Genomic DNA, 19,806 nt, shown 5'->3' with positions numbered 1-19,806 from the left:
GAACCACTGTTTTTTTTTTCTTTTTTCTTTTTTCTTTTTAATTATTTATTACAATGTTCTGCCCAGGCCAGAAGAGGGCATCAGATCTTATTACAGATGGTTGTGAGTCACCATGTGGTTCTGGGAATTGAACTCAGGACCTCTGGAAAGAGCAGCCAGTGCTCTTAACCTCTGAGCCATCTTTCCATCCCCCAGGAACCACTGTTTTTTTAAGGGATACCTTCTCAATGATGTCACTGCCAAGTTCCGATCACCCAGCATATTAGCAAAATCAGTTTTGGGTGATGAGGTTCCAACAGGTTAGTTTTAGTTAAGGTTTCTATTGCTGTGAAGAGACACCATGACCACAGCAACTCTTCTAAAGGAAAACACTTAATTGGGACTGGCTTACAGTTCAGAGGTTTGGCAGTGTGTGGGCAGACACGGTGCTGGAGAAGGAACTAAGAGTTCTACATCTTGATCAGCAGGCAGCAGAAGCAACTGTATCCCACACTGAGCATGACTTGAGCATATGAGACCTCACAGCCTGTCTCCACAGTGACACATTTCCTTCAACAAGGCCACACCTCCTAATAGTGCTACTCCCCATGGGCCAAGTATTCAGACACATGAGTCTATGGGGGCTATACCTATTTAAACCAACACAGGATTTCTCATTTCAAAGGAGTGGAGATGGATCAGAGGATATAAAATTTGAATTTTCCCTTCCTACAGGGTTTCTGTTAAGGTGGCTTCATGTGTCAGGGATAGGGAATCCTCTTCCTGGGAGCCAAGAGGAAGTCTGAAAGCTAACAGAAAGATGTTTTCAAAGTATCAATCCAGCTGGGAGGCATTCTGTTAGTGACACATGCTCCTTCCCCCCAGATACAACTAAATGCTATGTGTGCTGACAACATAGCTTAAACAAAAATTATGCATTCTTATAAAAATTGTCAGATGTACACACACACACACACACACACACACACACACACACACACACACACACACACACACACACACACGCAGTTTCCTGGCACCTTTATCCTCCTGTGCCTGGCTTGCTTTGACGTCTCTGTTGTCTGTATGGCTGTTCACATCTTGCCGGCATCTGCTTGTCCCTCATTCCCACTGGGTATCTGCTCTCATTTCTGTGCAGGGTGGTCCAGGCTTGGTTCTGGTTTGGGGAGCTGGTTTACAGACAGCTTTGAAGATGGTCATGGCCCTGGCTTCTCTCCTCTAGCTCCCTCTTCGGCTTCTCTTTAGGCCATGGCAGTGACAGTGGGGGGGATGTAGTGGTGAATGTGAGGATGTGGGGTGGTTGGGGGTGGTTCACATGTCTTCACACTGCTCCTCTTGTTTTAATGAGTGGACTTGCACATTGATGTCTATTTGGGACTGGGTTTGTGTGTTTATGTGTGCGGTTTCTCTTTGTGCCTTTTGTCTACCCAGTGGGGTTTTTCTCTAAGTCGTTTGAGGATTTGTTTTTATTTATTCATGTGTATATGCATGTCTGTATCTGTGTATGAGCATGTACATTGCACATGTGGGGTCCAAATGAGGGTGTTGGGTGTCCCTTTGCATCCTTCTCTGCCTACACCTCTGAAACAGGATCTTTTCCTGAACCTGTTTCCATCTCCTGTGAAGTCGGGCTTGCAAGTGTTTGTAGGAAATGCTTGACTTGTTACTAGGGACACAGTCCGCAGTTGTATTTGTGGTGGAGTTGTGCACACTGGAGTCACGCAGGGAGCATCACATGCCTTTCCTAATAGAGCAGGTGTCACTCTGGGCTAGGGCAGGTGGGATGGCGTGCCCTGTACTTAGCCTTCCTCAACAGTTTAGAGATGATTGTTGCTTTTACTTTGAGACAGTTTGACCGTGTAGCCCAGGCTGACCTTAAACTCATGGCCCTCTTGCCTCAGCATCTTGAGTGAGTGCTAGCATTACAGGCAATGTTACCACACCCTGTTTTAAAGCTGCTAGTTCCTTAAAATCACCTCTTTAAATTAAATGAGGCAATTTGGGTTGATGGGTAGAATAATAAAACTCCTTCATCAGCTACAAAAATAGCTCAGGCTCCATTAACATCTAGAAAATGGGTAATCTATTAACTACTGTTTCAAAGGCAAAAATGAGGCAGTGTGTCCTAGGCAAACCAAGAACTGGGTTCAAGCTGTGTGTGGTAAATGCATTTCTTTTGGGTGACTTATCAGGCTAGGAATCCGATTATGAATCTTATAATTCAAAGCTAGAATTCCTCCTGCTTGGCTCCTATTAGAGGAGAGTCTCTCTTTTTTTTCCTCTTGTTTTCCATTTACAGAGTAAGGTTCATGAAATATGACAGTTACTCTAGTTAAGGTTTATGGTACACTAGACGTGGTCAACTGGGAGACATGCTGACTGAAGACAGCCAGTCACCGAAGTTGTCTTTTGAATAATTCCTTTTATGTGCTGTATGCAGAATAGACAGATCCATAAGCAAATCCAAAGAGACACAGGTCACATTAGAGCTTGCCTTCAGGGCAGGAAGTCATCACTTAATGGGAATGGAGTGTTTTGAGGAGATGAAAGATTTTGAAAGTAAGGAGAGCATATTGGTTATACATGAATATGCTAAATACCACCAAATTTTACATGGTAAAGCAGCCCGTTGTATGTGAAGTGAATTGCACTTTAATTAAAAAAGGACTCAGAAATACTCACCTTTTGTGTTTCCCAGGGCGAAGTTGTGAAAATGTGAGCAGTGTCAGTGCCAGGGAAGGGTGACTATCTTGGATGTGGCCACATGTTGTCTCCACACTCACTCTTCACTCGTCCTCATGCTTGGCAGAACTTAACGGTGTGAGTGGGGTCCCGAGAGCAGGCAAAAGAGATACCCCACTCCCACTGTTAAGAGTCCCACAAAAGCCCCAAGCTAAACAACTGCAGTTTATATACAGAGGACCTAGCACAGGCCCAGGCAAGCTCAGTGATTGCTGCTTCTGTCTCTGTGAGTCCCTATGAGCCCTGCTTAGTTGACATCTGTGTTCTCCTTGTGTTCTCAACCTTCCTAAACCTACATTTAAAATACTATGCTGGAGAGATGGGTTGGTGTTTATGAGAATGCACTGTTCGTAGAGGAAACAGGAGCAACATGAGCCAGAGCTGTGGTCCATTTGTCCTGCTTTAGCCCCTCATCAGACACGTGCCAGGGCCAAGAGAAGAGTCGGTGCTTTGTAGCAAAAGCCTGCTGTAGTCCCTGTCTTGCTTCCATCAACTTAACCATTTTAAAGGGAATGGTGCATTAGTGTTAGATATATTGACGGTGCACAACTGGCAGCCATATGTTGCTTTACAGCATTTTATTCTTCCTAAAGGAAAGTTCCTACCTATCACCCTTATTCTCAACAGCCTCTAATGTTACTCTCTTTTCTATACTCTAAACATCTGATGGAAATGGACTAATAAATTATGTGGCCCTTTGGCCCTTGCTTCTTTTATTTAACACCATGTTTCTGGAGTTTATCCTTATTGCCTGGTGTTAGCACTTCACTCCTGTTCACAGTTACTAGCTTCTCCAGGAGGGCTACCACAGCTTGTGTATCATTTATTTGTTCACACACATGTAGGCTAGCTTCATCTGTTGGATTGTGAATAGCACTTTTAGGAATGTTTCTGATTAGGTCCTTTTTCATTTTCTTGGGCATGTACCTGGGAGTAGAATTGTTGGTTACATGGCGATTCTGTCTTTAACTTTTGCAGCAACTGACAGCATGTTTTTCACAGTGGCTGAACTGAACTATTTACTTTCCTGGCATTGTCTGAGGTTGCAATTTCTGGCAACCTTGTCAGTATTTTTTTCCCCTCTCCATTATTTTGAGAGTCGGTACCTCATTGTGGCTTGCTCTTCATTCCCCTAAATTATTAATGATGTTGAAGGTCTTGCGCATTGTTATTACAGCTTTTTGGGAAGATACTCATTTAAATCTTCTCTTTTAATTTTTTAAGTTGTTTTGTTTTTTTGAGACGGAGTTTCTCTGTGTAGCCCTGGCTGTCCTGGAACTTGCTCTGTAGACCAGACAGGTCTGAATCCGAGATCCACCTGCCTCCACCTCCTGAGTGCTGGGATTAAAGGTGTTTGCAACCACTGCCCATCACTCTTCTCTGTTTTAAAGAGTAGATTGTTTGTGTTTGTGTTTTTTATTTCAAGAGATATATTTTGGATATTTTCAAAAAAGATTTATTTATTATATATATAGTGTTCTGTTTGCCTGTATATCTACACACCAGAAGAGGGCACCAGATCTCATTACAGATGGTTGTGAGCCACCATGTGGTTGCTGGGAATTGAACTCAGGACCTCTCCCTGGCCTCTATTTTGGATATTTTATCTTTAACAAATAATGCAAATATCTCTCCCATTCTGTAAACTCTCCTCTTTCTTCCACTCTCTTGACCCCTACTTTCTCTTCTCCTTTGCTCCCCTCTCCCTCTCTTTCCCTCCCTCTCCTTCCTGCCCCCTTTGCCTCTCTTCCCTCCCCTTTTCTCCCCTCCTTTCTCTCCCCTTTCCCCTCCCGTCTTCTCTCTGGTATTTCCCTCTCCTCTCCTTTTCTTTTCCCTTTCTTTCCCTCTCCCCTCCACCTTCCTTCCATTGCTTCCTTTGCCTTGCTGTGTAGTCTAGGTTTCCTTTGAACTCATCATCCTCTTACCTTAGCTTCCTCAGTGTGGGGCTACAGGTACACCACTGTGCTTGGTTTCATTTACTTCCTTACTGCTAATTACATTTGTGAATTTTCATTAAGTTCAGTTTCCTTCCCTATGTTTCCTTGTTTAGGTTTTTTATTGGCATATCTAAGAACCCATTGTCAAAAGCAGGGTCTTTTTTTTTTAAGATTTATTTATTATGTATACAGCATTCTCCTTGCACATATGCCTAGAGGTCAGACAGGGCACCAGATCTCATTATAGATGGTTGTGAGCCACCATGTGGTTGCTGGGAATTGAACTCAGGACCTCTGGAAGAGTAGTCAGTGCTCTTAACCTCTGAGCCATCTCTCCAGCCCCAAAAGCAGGGTCTTAAAAATTTGTTATTAATTCTCTGAAAGAGAATAAATAAATTTATTCTCTGAAAGCGCTTAACTTTATGTGTAAGTCACTGATCAGTTTTGAGTTAATTTTTATATATAATTAGCCTCCACCTTTGTTCTCCTCTGTGTAGACATTTCCTGTGTATATGGGTTTATTTTTGGGTCCTCAGTTATATACATGTCAATTATTTGAGGGTTTTGTTTTGAGGCAGAGTCTCATTCTATAGCCTTGGATGGCCTGGAACTCATTGAGATCTATCTGTCTCTGCCTCCCCAGTGCTCATCATGCCTGGCTCTGTGTGTGTGTGTGTGTGTGTGTGTGTGTGTGTGTGTGTGTGTGTGTGAGAGAGAGAGAGAGAGAGAGAGAGTATATATGAATGTATTATATATTTGAATATTTTATTTATGTGTGTGCTTTGCCTGCATTTATATCTGTGTGTCACATGTGTTCAGTGGCCACGGAGACCAGAAGAAGGTATTAGGTCTCCTGGGACTGGAGTTCTAGCTGGTTGTGAGCAGGTTGTATATGCTGGGGATTGAAACTGGGCCATCTGGAAAAGCAGCCAGGTGCTACTAACCACGGAGCCATCTCTCCAGCCATTTGCTTGTTTTTTTGAGATATGTTTCACTATGTAGTCAGGCTGCCCTAGAATTTGCAGTGATCCTCCTGCCTCAGTCTTCCCAATGCTGGGATTACAGGTTAAGCCCACTTTACCCTGGTTATATATATTTTTGTTTGTTTTTGAGATGAGCTCTATGTAGCTCTAGCTGGCCCAGAACTTCTGATGTAGACCAGGCTCTCTTGTAGTACAGAGATCCACCTGCTTACAGGTCTGCTGAATGCTGGGATTAGGGGTGCTCTACCACACCCTACTTTGCCAGGATGGTTCTTGCCATTTGCTTCTATATGAGCTGAGTTTCTTGTTTCTTTCCTCTAACGACAGGACCGTGGGGTTGACAGCTCCATTTTTCAGAATCCCAAAAAGCTTCACCTAACTATTGGGATGTTGGTGCTTTTAAGTGAACAAGAGATCCAGCAGACGTGTGAGATCCTGCAGCGTTGTAAAGAGGAATTCATTAAGTACGTAACTGGGAGCAATGGGAGGGAGGCCAGTTCAGGCTGGAGTCTTCATAATCACAGACTTTTTTTCAGATGAGGGAGCTGGATGACATGGAAATCAGCTCATGATAGTCAACAATGTGGGTTTGTTGACTTGCTTATTGAAGCATATATAAGATCAATCTATTTCATGGGGATGAGTGTTTTGCTTGCATGCATGTATGTGTACTTTGCATGTGCCTAGTGTCCATAGAGGTCAGAAGGTGTCAGAGCCCCTAGAACTGGAGTGACAGATGGCTGTAAGCCATCATGTAGGTGCTGGGAAACAAAGCTTGGTCCCTGCAAGAACAGGCGTTCTTAACTGCTGAGCCATCTCTCCAGCCCTGACTGATTCATTCGTAGTACTTAACACTGGACTATCAACTGAAGGCTTGAAAATTGACTTAAAGCATGCATTTACAGTTTTTAAATTGTACAAATTGATAGGCAAATTTTGTTCTTTTTTTTTTTTTTTTTTGGTTTTTCGAGACAGGGTTTCTCTGTATTGTTTTGGAGGCTATCGGTCCAGCCCGGCCTCGAACTCACAGAGATCCACCTGCCTCTGCCTCTCGAGTGCTGAGATTAAAGGTGTGCGCCACCACAGCCCGGCCAAATTTTGTTCTTAAGCAGAAGATCCCATGTTTTGGTCCATAGTAGCGTATTACAACTTCAGTCGCTTAAGACAGCACACATTCATCTGGTTTACCAGGAAAGGGGAGGGAGGGAGGGCAGCCTAGGATGGGGTTTTGAGTATAAGGCTTGTTTTTAGATGAGAGAGCTGGATGACATGGGAATTTTGTTGTTTATTCACTCATTTCTTTAATTATAAAGGGAACATGTACACATGCCATGGCATACACGTGGACCTCCGAGGACAGCTCACAGGGTCAGTTCTTCCCTTCTGTCATGCACTTCAGGGATCAAGCTCAGCTTCAGACTTGGCTGCCAGCACCTTTCCCTGCTGAACCGTCTTACTGGTCTGTGTCAGGAGACTTATATTGGGTTCATTGGACTGAGATCAAAGTTGTGGCAGAGCTGTGTCCTTTCTAGTGTTTTAAGAAAAATGTGGTTTTTTTTTTTTGCTTTTAAAGTCTTGCTTTTAGAGGTGTCTCATATTATGACTTCTTTTCTCCGCCTTTAATTCTAATGTTGCACTTCTCTGTACCTTTAGCTGTTTCCTCGCTCTGTGATTACAGCAGGGACAAGCTGTTGGCTTGTAGGACTCTGACTTGATTGAATTCATCTATGATCAAATTGATTCCTGTTATCAAGCCTCTTAACTGAGACATGGAAGATAATGGGATCTAGTTCTCTTGGAGGGCATATCACAGTAGCTCAGACAGTACTGCAGCGTTCCTTAGGAAAGGATAGCATGCTCCCCCTCCTTCCTTCTCTCCCCTTTCCCATTCCTTCTCCCTCTCCTCTTCCTCCATCTCTTATTTATTATAGGTAACATGGTTTTACTGTTACCTCAGGTACCTGCCTCAGCCTCCTGAGTAGCTGGGATTTTATGATACCTAGGCTAGTCTCAGATTTTTTTTTTTTTTTTGGTTTTTCCTGAGTACTGGGATTATAGGTGTACACCATTGTACCTGGCTAAAGTTAAAATAAGAAGGGGAAGAAGAGGAAGGTGGCTGTGATGGTGTACACATTATAGCTCCTGGAGACTGAGGCAGGAAAATCTTAAATTTGAGGCCCACCTGACTCACAAGACTCTACCTCAGAAGTGTAAAGATCAGCCTAATGTGGTATGGTGGCACATGCCTGTGAATCCAGGACTTGGGGATGGAGAATGGGTATCAGGCGTTCAAGGTTATCCCTAATTACGTAAGCCAGTTGAAAGGAAGTTTGGGCTTCATGAGACCTTGTCTTGAGTAAGCAAACAACCCTAGCCACCTCCCCAAATAGAAGGTAAAAGCAATTTAAGGAGTAAATATCGATATCTTTATTTTAGTCAGTAAGAATAGCAAGCCAGGCATGTGGTGCACTCCTTTCATCCCAGCACCCAGTTACTTGTTTTCTTCTTCTGTTTTTAAAGGGTCTCACTATATAACCCTAGCTATCCTGGAACTCACTATGTAGAGCAGTCTGGCCTTGCACTCACAGATATCCACCTGCCTTTGCCTCCCCAGTGCTGGGGGATTAAAACTGTGTAACACTACTTCCACTGTTTTATTTTTTAAAAATCTTAACTTAAGACTCAAAATAATTTGGTATTCGTCATTAGATAGTTGCAATTTTCTTCATAAAATAAAAATATTCAAAGGTCTCATACTTCATTGTATTCTCAATTCTCTTTTTGCTACACTAAACTGAAAGTAGCTACATTTTCCTGGCTGCCTGTGGGATAATCCTGCTAAGAAAAAAAAGTAGAATTAGATAAAATATTATGTACTGAAGTATTTGTTCTTCTTGCCTTAAGAAAACCAGGCCTCAGGTTTTAATCACTGAGTTTTAATCCTAAGCTATGGGCAGACCTAGCCAAGTACATCCCTTTTGTATATTTAGTGCCTTTTGTGACTCACTGCCAAATCGGAGCCTGGAAGCATGTCAGAGTCAGTGTGCACAGGGAATAAAGAACAGTCCTAATAGTTCTAAGCCTCTGATGTGACAGGATGAAAACGGTAATTGTAGTTTTTCAAATTCAGCAAAGCTTTTGAAATAGGACTAAGTTGCCCTGCCAGAAATCTGCAGTGCATGCAGAAAGATGTTCGAAGATGCTCTTTTCAAAAAGCTGGGAAGATTGGAGACCAGCAAGTAAAGCAAAGCAAGCCCTCCTCACCTCCAAGCTCCCCCAGCCCTCTTCTCCTGCCCCTCTGTGCTGTGTGCACATTTAACACATCTACAGTGCAAACACACTTTTGTGATGTCAGATGAGGGTCAGCATCAGGTGTCTGGAGTCCTTAGAGACCATTTTCCCCAAATGAGATGTCACTAAAAAAATAAATAAAAAATTGTATTAAACTCTGGTGAGTAAATTGTCTTTTGTTTTTCACTTAGGTTTGTCCTTTGCTCTCAGCCTTTGCAGTGGTACCCTTAAGAGGTATGCCAGTGTGTAATGGCATTTCTAACCTGAACCTGCTGTGTTGTAAAGATCTCAAAATAAAATGTGCAAAGGAAAACACTGGAACCAAGAGGACCAGTGTAGACTGTGCCGTAGTTCAACGTGATGATGATGTTTCATTTTGGAATATTAAAACAAACATGACTTATTTCTATTTGATAAAAGCACAGTGCTGTGTGGGTCTTTGAAGGATGTGGGTAGTTGAGATCTGGAGGTAGCTGTTGAGACTAAAAGATGCTTTCTACCCAGAACCCAGATTTCTGTTGAAAATCTTAAGCTTGAGGCTCATACAACTCAGATTTTGAATGAATTATTCAGTGTTGAGGAAACTCTGATGATCAAACGTGTCCCTTGTGACTTTTCTCTGTGGGATGTAGGACAGTGGCATGGAGTATCTGCTTTGACAAATATGAACTTCCCCTGTCAGCTCCAGCATCTGTCTTCTGAAACCTGAGAGTCCCTCACAGGCGACAGCTTCAACAAGTAGACCTAAGAGGGACAAGGGCTGGGGAAGAGAAACCAGCTGTGGACAGATGCTAATTCCTAATTACTGTATCCCAGTTCACCTTTAAGCCACCAAGACAAAGGTCATTTATCAGGCAAACAATTGGCTTTCTCTTTCATGCTGTTTAATCTTTTTCTTGATAAATCTGTGGGTGGTTTGCAGGTGCTTCCATTTCTACTCATAAGCGAGCTGGGAACCTGTTGTATCTGTATCTATCTAGCTTTTGTTCTTGATACCTCATCTCATCTGGTCCTCAGCACCAGGGAAAAGACAGAGAGGGAGAAATCGACCTAGACTAATTGTGCTTAAGCATTAAATTTGGTACAATTTGATGACACCAATATACTTGAACAAATTCTAGAAAGATACCAACTTATGATAGTTACTATCTGATTAAAATCAGTAGGCTAGTCTGCAAAGTGGCTTACACCTGTAATGTCAGTTCTTGGGAGATGTAAGTGTGCCTCAGATTCAAGCCAGCCTGGGCTACATACTTTAGGACAGCATGGACTACATACAGGGCTACATACTCTGGTGACCGGTCTCACAAAACAACAAAATACAGTATGATAGGTTTTAGGAGAGAATTTGGGCTCTCAGTCCATGAAAATTTAATCATGTCAATTTTTGAAGTGTTAGTCTAATTAATCTTAATAAAAACCAGGGGTCAGATACCTTGGGGTTAAAAACCTGGAAGACCAGAGAACCAGGAGCGGTTGCCAGTTTGCTTCCTACCTCTCTCTGTCCCTCTGTCCAAAAAAGCTGAGATCCTGTCTCCATCACCCCCCCCACACACACACACACACATCACTTCCCTCCACCTCCTCCTGAGTGTCAGGATTAAAGGCATGCACCACCACTGCCCAGCTTCTATGGTTAACTAGTGGTTAGCTCTGTCCTCTGATCTCCAGGCAAGCTTTATTTGTCAGAACACAAACAAAACATCACACAACAAATCATCATATAAAGATGATAAGCAGGTGGTAAAAAAGGTTCACAAGAGGCATTAAGTATAACCTAGTGAAAACATGGTAGTGCTGATCTAACGGTGCAGAGTTAGTTTTTAACTGTTTTCAGTTTTTTGTTTATGTGGTGTGTGTGTGTGTGTGTGTGTGTGTGTGTGTATAACTGGGGTTTCTGTGCCATGTCATGCTTGTGGAGGTCAGATGACAGCTTTCAGGAGTCTGTTACCCTCTTCCACTTTACTGAGGTTGTTTCTTTTTTTTCCTTTTTTTCTTTTTGGTTTTTCGAGACAGGGTTTCTCTATGGCTTTGGAGGCTGTCCTGGAACTGGCTCTGTAGACCAGGCTGGCCTCGAACTCACAGAGATCCGCCTGCCTCTGCCTCCCTAGTGCTGGGATTAAAGGCGTATGCCACTAACGCCCGGCCTGAGGTTGTTTCTGCTGTGCTGGTACTGCAGGCTAGCTGGTTAGTGAGTGGAGCTTTTGGGTAATTCTCCCGTTTCCCTCTCCCATCTTGCCATAGGAATGCTGGGATTACAGATGTAGGCCAGTGCATCTGGCTTTCTTACATGAGTTCTAGGGATCAAACTAAGTCATTAAACTTGCCTTGCGTAAAAATCTGCTAAAACATCTCACCAGCTCCACCAGGGTTAATTTTAAAAGTATAAGGAAAGTTAGGAACAGCACATCCTAACTGGAAGACTAAACAAGAGGACTGTTAGTTCAGATATTTGGGCCAGACTGGGCAACTTGATAAGACCCTTTCTCTTTATGTTTTTGTTTTTGTGACAGGGTCTCACTATATAACTCTGGCTGGCCTAGGACTTGCCTCCAGCTCAGAGAAATCTGCCTACCATTGCCTCTTAAATGTTGGGATTGAAGGTGTGTGCACACTGTGCCCATTGAAACCCTATCTCTTAAAAAGAAATTAGCGTGTGTGGTGCAGTTAGTATAAAGTTGATTGCTAATGCAAGTTTTCTAGCATGGACTTGGATAGAATAGAATGGCGGCCTCTCATATTGAATTCCCTAATCAGTACTTGGAATGGAGACATACTATATCTGATGAGGTTTCAGGCCTTCTGTGAATTGGGATGATTTGAAAGATCCAGGGAGACTTCTGAGCTGTTGGTTGGTTGGATACAGTCTCAGTTCACCTCTTTTCTTGCCTGCTCAAGCTACTTTCCTGTTGAGGATGATCTCATATGATGCTTGAGGCATGGCTGCAAGCCCAGCCTGTCCACAGCCCCGCAGCCTGGCACATGGGTGGAGGTGGCACCTCAACTGCACTCAGTGCCCCAGGCTGGTCTTGTTTCTTATCAGTACTGGGACCTCTGGTTTTCCGAGGCCCCGTTGATTCAGTTTGGCTGGCTCCATGTTGGCCTCCTCCATCCACCCAGTCTCTGCAGAGACTGCACCACGAACACAAGACTACCTGCCTGGCAGATATAAGAGAACCCCAGTGGTTGTAGCTCCTTCTGACCTCCAACATCTCCTACTTGGAAGGTAATTCCATAGGAAATCCCCCACCCAAGGGCACTGGGACCTTCTGAGTGTTGAAGGCCTCAGTGAGGACACTCAGAAAAATCCTAATGGAGGGAGGTCTTCCCAGCTGAATCCAGCTTGATGATCACAACCTGTAGGGCTCGGAAGTGGCAAAAAGAATTAAGTTGTGAGGAACCATGACAGTCAAGTGGTTTCCCATGGGGAGCTAAGGTGCAAGGCAGACCTAAGGAGCAGGTCTCAGGGCTCCCAGGAGAGCCCAGAAGAGACCGTGAGATGGCAGCTGTGACTACATTCCTCTCAGCACTGTAGAGCAGCCTTCCCCAAATGTTGGGTGTCTATATGGTGTTGAGTGGAGAGGCCTTGAGCACCTGTTTTATTTAAAGCATAGTGATATAAAAGGGGAGAGATGGAGTCTATCTGTATGATGCTTAGGGAACACTATAAATGAGTGGAGCTTTCCAGCTTCAGATGGGCAGGAAGCTCTTTCTGGTTGAAGTATATGTCTGTTAGAGGGAACTGGGAAGAAAACACTATAGTGGGAATATTCTAGGCCACTGTTGGTTCCCATCAATGACAGTTTTTCAGTTTCCAAGGCTGGATCTCCTCATGCTCCCTTAGATCAAACAGGTTGAAACTCTTAGTCCCTGGAGAGGTGGGTTCTGCATCCTGGCTCAGCACTTGAAAAATTGTGGAGAATGGATCTTTAGTCATCAGCTAGCCTTCAGATTAAGATATTGAAGTCCCAGAGAAGGAAAGAGAGGCAGGACAGAAAGAGAAAGCATTCAGGATAGGAGAGGGCAAGAACTTCCTCACTCTAGAGTCTGTTGGAATCTTGCTAGCTAAGAATTTTGACACAATTGACAAGATTTGCTATGAAGATATCCTGCATAATAAAAACAATTTCCTTCCCTCCCTGCCTCCCTCCCTCCCTCCCTCCCTCCCTCCCTCCCTCCCTCCCTCCCTCCCTCCCTCCCTCCCTCCTTCCCTCCCTCCCTCCTTCCTTCCTTTCAAGCATTTTAGAGTTTCTGTTGCTGTGAAGCGATACCATGACCATGGGAACTCTTATAAAGGAAAAAAACATTTAATTTGGGTAACTTACATTTTCAGAGGGTTAGTTTAAAATCATCATGGTGCTACATGGTGTTGTGCATGCAGACTTGGTGTTGGAGAAGGAGCCAAGTGTACTACATCTTGACTTTCTCACTGGGTGTGGTTTGAGCTTGTATGAGGTCTCAAAGCCCACCTCCACAATGACACAATTCCTCCAAAAAGACCAGACCTACTCCAACAAGGCCACACTTCCTAAGTGCCACTCCTTTTGAAGTGGGTGTGTCTCTGTAATGGTGGGCTTTGCTCCAGCTTTCCTTAGTATGACACTTAGTTCACTTCCTGTTGCCTTCTGATCAAGATGTAGCCAGCACCATGTCTGCCTGCATGCTGCCATGCTCCCTGCCATGATGATAATGGACTGAACCTCTGAAACTGTAAAGGAGCCACCCCAATTAAATGTTTTCCTTATAAGAATTGCTGTGGTCATGTTGGTATCTCTTCACAGCAATAGAAACCCTAACTAAGAAATGTTCTTAGAGTGAAAACCTGTCCTGGGACCTAGCATAATAAGGATTCCTTCAACACTTAGGCTTTGTGGTTTTCTTTTTCCCTGTTTGTAATCCTGTCTAGTGGACCTTGGGTCCTATGATCTTACTTACCAAAGGAAATTCCTTAGAAACACTTAAAGCAGTGTGTGGTGATTTGAATGAGAAAGGCCTCCATAGGCTTGTATGTTTGGCTATTTGGTCTCCAGTTGGTGGAACTGTTCTGGAGGGATTAGTAGGTGTGGCCTTGTTGGAGAAGGTGTGGAGGTGGGCTTTGAAGTTTCAAAAGCCCATGCCATTTTAGTTACCTCTCTGCTTCATGCTTGTGGATCAAGATGAAAACTCTGTTACTGTTCCAGCACATGCCTGCCCGCCTGCTGCCATGTTCTCCTCTATGATGGTCCTAGACTAACACTCTAGAACCAGGAGCGTTAAATGTTTCCAAACAAACACCCAAAATAAAGCAAACAGACAAAACCCTCAAACAATGACATGGTTCAGCAGCTGTGGTTGGCTGTACTGCCATTCCCTTGAAGCAGTTCCTAGAAAGGGACTTGCTTGCATAAATGAGTCTAGGAGGCCTTTCATTAATGTGGACAGGTGGTCTGAAGATGTATTATTGGTATGCACATCTAGTGAGTGAAAGCCTCTTGTAACTGTAGAAATGATGAAGAGAGATGGGCTTTTGAGAGAAGGGCCAGTACAGTAGAATGTCATTGCCAATCATGTCATTCCTTGGTTATGTCTTAGAACTCATCAGTGAGTATTGGAACATGGCGTGGTGCTGAAAATACTCTCCTGTATTTTGCAGGTGTGGGCATTAGACATTTAGTAACTTGAAATTAGAAAGACAGCTACAACCCTCACAGGCCTGTTCTTGTACTACTTGACTATGCATGTTAACCATCTTTTACAATATTGCGGCCTTCTTTGTTTACACAGCTGTAAAAATCTAATGCTTTTTCTTTGACAGTGACATTTCTGGTGGCAAACCCCTGGAAGCAGAGATGGCAGGGATTGAGTACATGAATGACGATCCTGGTATGGTGGATGTTCTTTATGCCAAAGTCCACATGAAAGATGGCTCCAACAGGTAGGTTTTTAACATGTGCATATTTGAACTAATAGGTTCCTAGAAGCTCAGGGCTCTTCTAGGCCCTTCTAGGTTTGCAGGGCATCACCTTAAACTCATAGCCTTTCTGTCTCAGCCTTTCAAGTAGTAGGCTTACATGTGTGCCCCAACATGCCTGACTCTTTATTCATGAACGCAAGTATGCTAACACATTCAGAGAAGAGTTGGTTGTGGGAAACAGTGTCAGTTTGTTAGCCGGAAAGACTCTTTGAATAGTGGGTGTTGACCATAACAGCCAATTTTTTTTTTATGGAAACGAACTGTGTATTTGTCAGGAAGGAAGGTCTTGTAGGATGGGTTTCACAGGTGATATGATGGTAATTTGATGAATACCAGGACAAAATGGGGGTTAAAAGTCCTACTGTCATGGAATTATTAAGATTAAGCTACATAAAATGTTAGGAACAAAAGTCATGGTAGCACAGGCTTTTAATTTCAACAGAGACAGGCAGATCTTTGAATTTAAGGCCAGCCTGATCTACAGAGTCAGTTCCAGATAGCTTGGGATACACAGAAAAACACTATCTCAAAAAACAAACAAAAAAGCTAAGAACAGGTTGGCATGTGTTAGCATAATCTAACACAAGAGACTGATAACTGTTTTAATTTTTATGATTATTATACCTAAATCCCTCTTAGAAATTCTCCACCTATAATTCAGGCTATTTCTTTTATCTTTCTTTTTAAAAAGTTTTGGTTACATTTATTTATTGTATGGGTATGTGTGTGGAGATAAGAGAACGAATTTGCAGAAGTCAGTTCTCTCTATTATGTGGGTCCCAGGGATCAAACCCAAGGGGTTCAGGCATGGCAGCGAGTAGCAAGCTCCTCTACTCACTGAGTCATCTTTTAAAACTTTTTTTTTTAATTTTGTAAATGTTAGGTTAGCCAGGGCTACATGAGACCTTGTCTTCATGAAACATAAAAAAAAAAATTCTTCCTCGTTTTGAGAAGTGGTTTGCTAAATTATAAAAAGCTTCTAAATGCTGTTACATTTTATTATGCTGTTGGTTTTAAAATATGTGATAATGTCACTACCAGTGTTATCAAAATATTTAAGCACTTTGAAGTTGTAAAACCCAGGATGGCTGCTTAAAATTTCTAATTTTCATCTGAAAATTCAAATTTTATTATTGGCAGAAACTGTTGACACTTGTTTTCCTTCAAGTTCTTTTTAAAGACTAATACCTTCAAGTCAGGCGTGGTGACACATGTCCTTAATCTAGCACCTAAGAGGCAGAGGCATACAGGTCCCTGAGAGTTTGAGGCCAGCCTGGTCTAAACTAGTGAGTTCCCGGGACATCCAAGCATACATAATGAAAGCCTATCTCAAAAATCAAAAGCAATAACAAAAAAGATAAAGGAAAAAAATACCTACCACATAGTCAAGTCTGATCAGCCACAATTTGCCTGTCAGTGTTCTTTTACGTGCTCTCTCAAGTGGACAGACATTGGTTCAGTGCCCAGTTCTTCCAGACAGCTGTCTGGTTAGGTGCACAGGCCAAGCTCTTCATACATAATGTCAGTTTCACCACAAGAATGTTAAAAGGCTGTGTACTCAAGGAGCAAAATTCAGTAAAGCTTTCTTCTTTTTCTGTTTTATCAAGGATAAATGAGGTTGAGGTTTTTCAAGCTGCAAATGTTTCCTGAAGACTTTTCTAGTAAAACACTCAGATGCCACCACAGTTCCCCTACTGAGGGAGCAGCAGTCTACATGCCGTTGCCTTCTTCCTGAGTTCCAGACAGTATTTCACTGCTTAGCCCAGGCTGGCCTTAAACTTTCAATCCTCCTGCCTCTGCCTGCTAACTGCTGGGATCTCAGGGTCATGTGACTGTGCTGGTCTACACCATCGCTTTTGCACCATGATTACAGATGTCATCCAGTTTAAACAGCAAGAATATTGTAGTCCATGCTCAGCGTGTGCTCTGCCGCTAAACCACGCTCCAGCTAGTGTTTTAAGACTGGTCTTGAGGCCAGCCCAGTGGCTCAGTGGGTCCAGGTGCTTGATGTTCAAGACTGGCAACCTGAATTCATGTAAGGGTGGAAGAAGGATGGCTTCAGAGTGTTGTCATGTGACCCCCTACGTGTATGCCACACACAACTCCCCACACTGATGAAAATTAAATTTAAAAATAGTTTTGACTTCATGATCCCCTTCCAATGTCTCAGGACCCCAAAGAATACACTGGGAGAACTTGTAGTTGAAGATTCTTAGCTCTTAAGACTTATCACTTAAGACTGTGTCATTTCTGGGGAAAGTGTGCCAGGCTAGACTGGAACCATAGCAGAGCTCATGCGTAGTATGCTCGAGGCCTGGGCTTGGTCCCCAGCACTGCACACATGTATACTCATATTTTCTTCATGTGATCTTTGCACTATTTGTACACATTGGAGGCTGGTGTGCAGACACACTTAACAACTCACTGTTGGGAGACTAAAATCTGTGCTGACTAGTAGGCACACAGGTAACAGGGAAAATTACTTGAGAGTCTATGTTTGATTCTACACAATAATGAAAATTTCCTCATCTGTGCTTCAGCTCTGTTTTAAGGTCCATGAGGCAGAGACCAGACAGTTTGGGTGGTTTCCAGAGGGAAACAGAGAGGAGCTAAGAGGGGTGATGGAGTTACTGCCTCGAGTGTTTTCACTGGCGTTTGCTCATTGTCCTGCTGCTGAGACTCTGTATCCTGTTGGTTTTCACATGCAGAGGATAGCAGGTTTGAGAATGAAAACCCACTGAGTGAGTTTCTTTTGAAGACAGTTCTCACATTTGATCTGTCCCCTCACTAACGGAGAGCTCAGGTCTCACGGGCCAGTTCAGCATAACTTTCCCCACAAAGCCAGCTTTTACACATCTGGTGCACTTCCTTTTGTCAAAGCTTTGAGTCCACTAACGTGATCAATCAAGAATTTTTTTTTGTCGTTCCCATCTCCTTTACTATATTGACTTTTTATTGTCTGTTTCTCCTCACAGGAAGAGTCATGTGTGTTACTTCAAGATTTATAAATTCCCCCTTCCCAAATATACACTTTTAAAGAGATATATGTATTCTAAAGCCCTTGTTTAGGTCAACTTATAAACCTTCTGGAATGTTCCTTTGTGCAAGGAAGTTTGGAAAGGTGTACTAACTGATACAGAAGTAAGACATGGCCCTTTTTAAAGTGGTGTGTGTGTGTGCGTGCGTGCATTTCTCTGTTGTTCTCTACCTCATTTATTAACTATTTACTTTTGAGACAGGGTCTCTCACTGAAACTTAAGCCTATAAGAAGGTTTTGGGCTAGTTAGGGCTACATAGAGAGACTTTTTTGTTTGTTTTGTTTTTGTTTAGTAAGACTGTATAAAGTCAGTATAATAATTATAGTTTTAAGCCAAAAGAAACATCATTAAAAAACTAACTGGGCAGTGGTGGCACATACCTTTAATCCCAGCACTTGGGAGGCAGAGGAAGGCAGATCTCTGTGAGTTCGAGACTAACCTGGTCTTCAAGAGCTAGTTCCAGTGCAGGCATCAAAGCTACACAGAGAAACCCTGTCTCAAAAAACAAAACAAAACAAAAAAACCCCCAAAAAATACAAAGTTAAAAAACTATGTTCTCATTATTCAACAGATTATAAGATAATTAGGAATATATGACAAAATATATCCAAGAGCTTTTTGTAGGAAATCTAAACTGTAAGAGATTTGTGTATTCAATAACAGATGCTGTCTTAGTCCATGTCCTATTGCTGTGAAGAAACACCATGATCACAGCAGCTCTCCTAAAGGAAAGTATTTAATTGGGGTTGCTAAGCGTCCAATAGCCTCATGGTGGGGAGCATGGCAGACACAGCAGACATGGTAGCTGAGAGTTCTCCGTCCACATCAGAAGGCAGCAGGAAGAGAGCCAGAGCCACTGAAACCTGGGAGCCTACCCACTGTGACACACTTTCCATCAAGGACTCACCTCCTAATCTCTGCCAAGCAGTGCCTCTCCCTAATGACTAAGCATCCAAGTCTGAGCTTATGGGAGCCATTCCCGTTCCAACCTCCACAGATGCCATTTAAAAACAGTTTTTTTGTTAATTCTTTGAGAATTCCTTCCATGTACTCCCTTCCCCCTACTTCATGTCCAAACTTGTTTTGGTTTTATGTGTGTGGGTGTTTTGCCTGCATGTATGTCTATGTACCACATGTGTGCCTGGTGCCCTCAGACACTAGGAGAAGAGTCAGAACCCATAGAACTGGAGTTACAGATGGCTGTGAGCTTCCATGTGGAAGCTAGGAATTGAACCTGGATCCTCTGAAAAAGCAACTAGTGCTTAACCACTGAGCCTTCTCTCCATCACACCTTTCTTAAAAATAGCCCAGCAGTCCAATTTATGCTGCCCCCAGACTCATGTGTGCAGGGCCATCTATTGGAGCACGGTCAACCTGTTGTTAGCTACACCCTTAAAGAACTCTAACTCTCCCTTCCCCAGTGGCCATCAGCTGTCCAGGGCTCCTCAGTTAGGGTTGGGCTCCCTTACCCTTCATGCTAGAGTGGGACTGACTGGGTCTTGTACAGTATTCTTTATAGGTGCCACATTGCCCCGTGCAGTTCTCTGTGGATTTAAAACAAGTCATTGCTGCATTCATAGCTGAAAGGGAGAGCTGGGGCAGGAGCCATTACAGTAGGAACAGGAGCAGGCTGTTTAGAAGCCATTAAAACAGTCTGGGAGAAGCAAGATGGCCCAAATTAGAGCAGTGGCAGCGGGAATCAATAATTGGATACAAAAAGTAAAATCTGCTTGATTTGGCAGTTTTCTTAAAGTGGAGGGTAGAGAAATGACTAAGCTAGTTTATATCAGGGATACAAAGGTGGACTCAGACTAGGAAATCTATAATATTCCTGTCAGATTTAAAAACAGTGTCTAAATACA

At 43.1% G+C, this 19,806-nt stretch overlaps 1 protein-coding gene and 1 pseudogene across 4 annotated transcripts in view; one reads left to right on the top strand and one right to left on the bottom strand.

Moving 5' to 3' along the window:
• Ascc1 (activating signal cointegrator 1 complex subunit 1) overlaps window positions 1-19,806 on the top strand; it is an 83,425-nt gene that overhangs the window by 27,081 nt on the left and 36,538 nt on the right. For all 4 annotated transcript variants that reach the window (XM_040732056.1, XM_040732055.1, XM_040732057.1 and 1 more), the window contains exons 6-7: window positions 5,990-6,126; window positions 14,748-14,867. In XM_040732056.1, coding sequence (XP_040587990.1) covers window positions 5,990-6,126; window positions 14,748-14,867 — 257 coding nt within the window. The remainder of the gene's footprint in view (window positions 1-5,989; window positions 6,127-14,747; window positions 14,868-19,806) is intronic.
• On the bottom strand, window positions 11,847-12,378 carry LOC121134360 (annotated as a pseudogene).

Source organism: Mesocricetus auratus, unplaced genomic scaffold, assembly GCF_017639785.1.
Source record: "Mesocricetus auratus isolate SY011 unplaced genomic scaffold, BCM_Maur_2.0 Super-Scaffold_100027, whole genome shotgun sequence".
Classification (NCBI taxonomy): domain Eukaryota; kingdom Metazoa; phylum Chordata; class Mammalia; order Rodentia; family Cricetidae; genus Mesocricetus; species Mesocricetus auratus.
The sequence above is the reverse complement of the archived record's forward strand: the minus strand, read 5'-3'. Positions and strand labels throughout refer to the sequence as shown.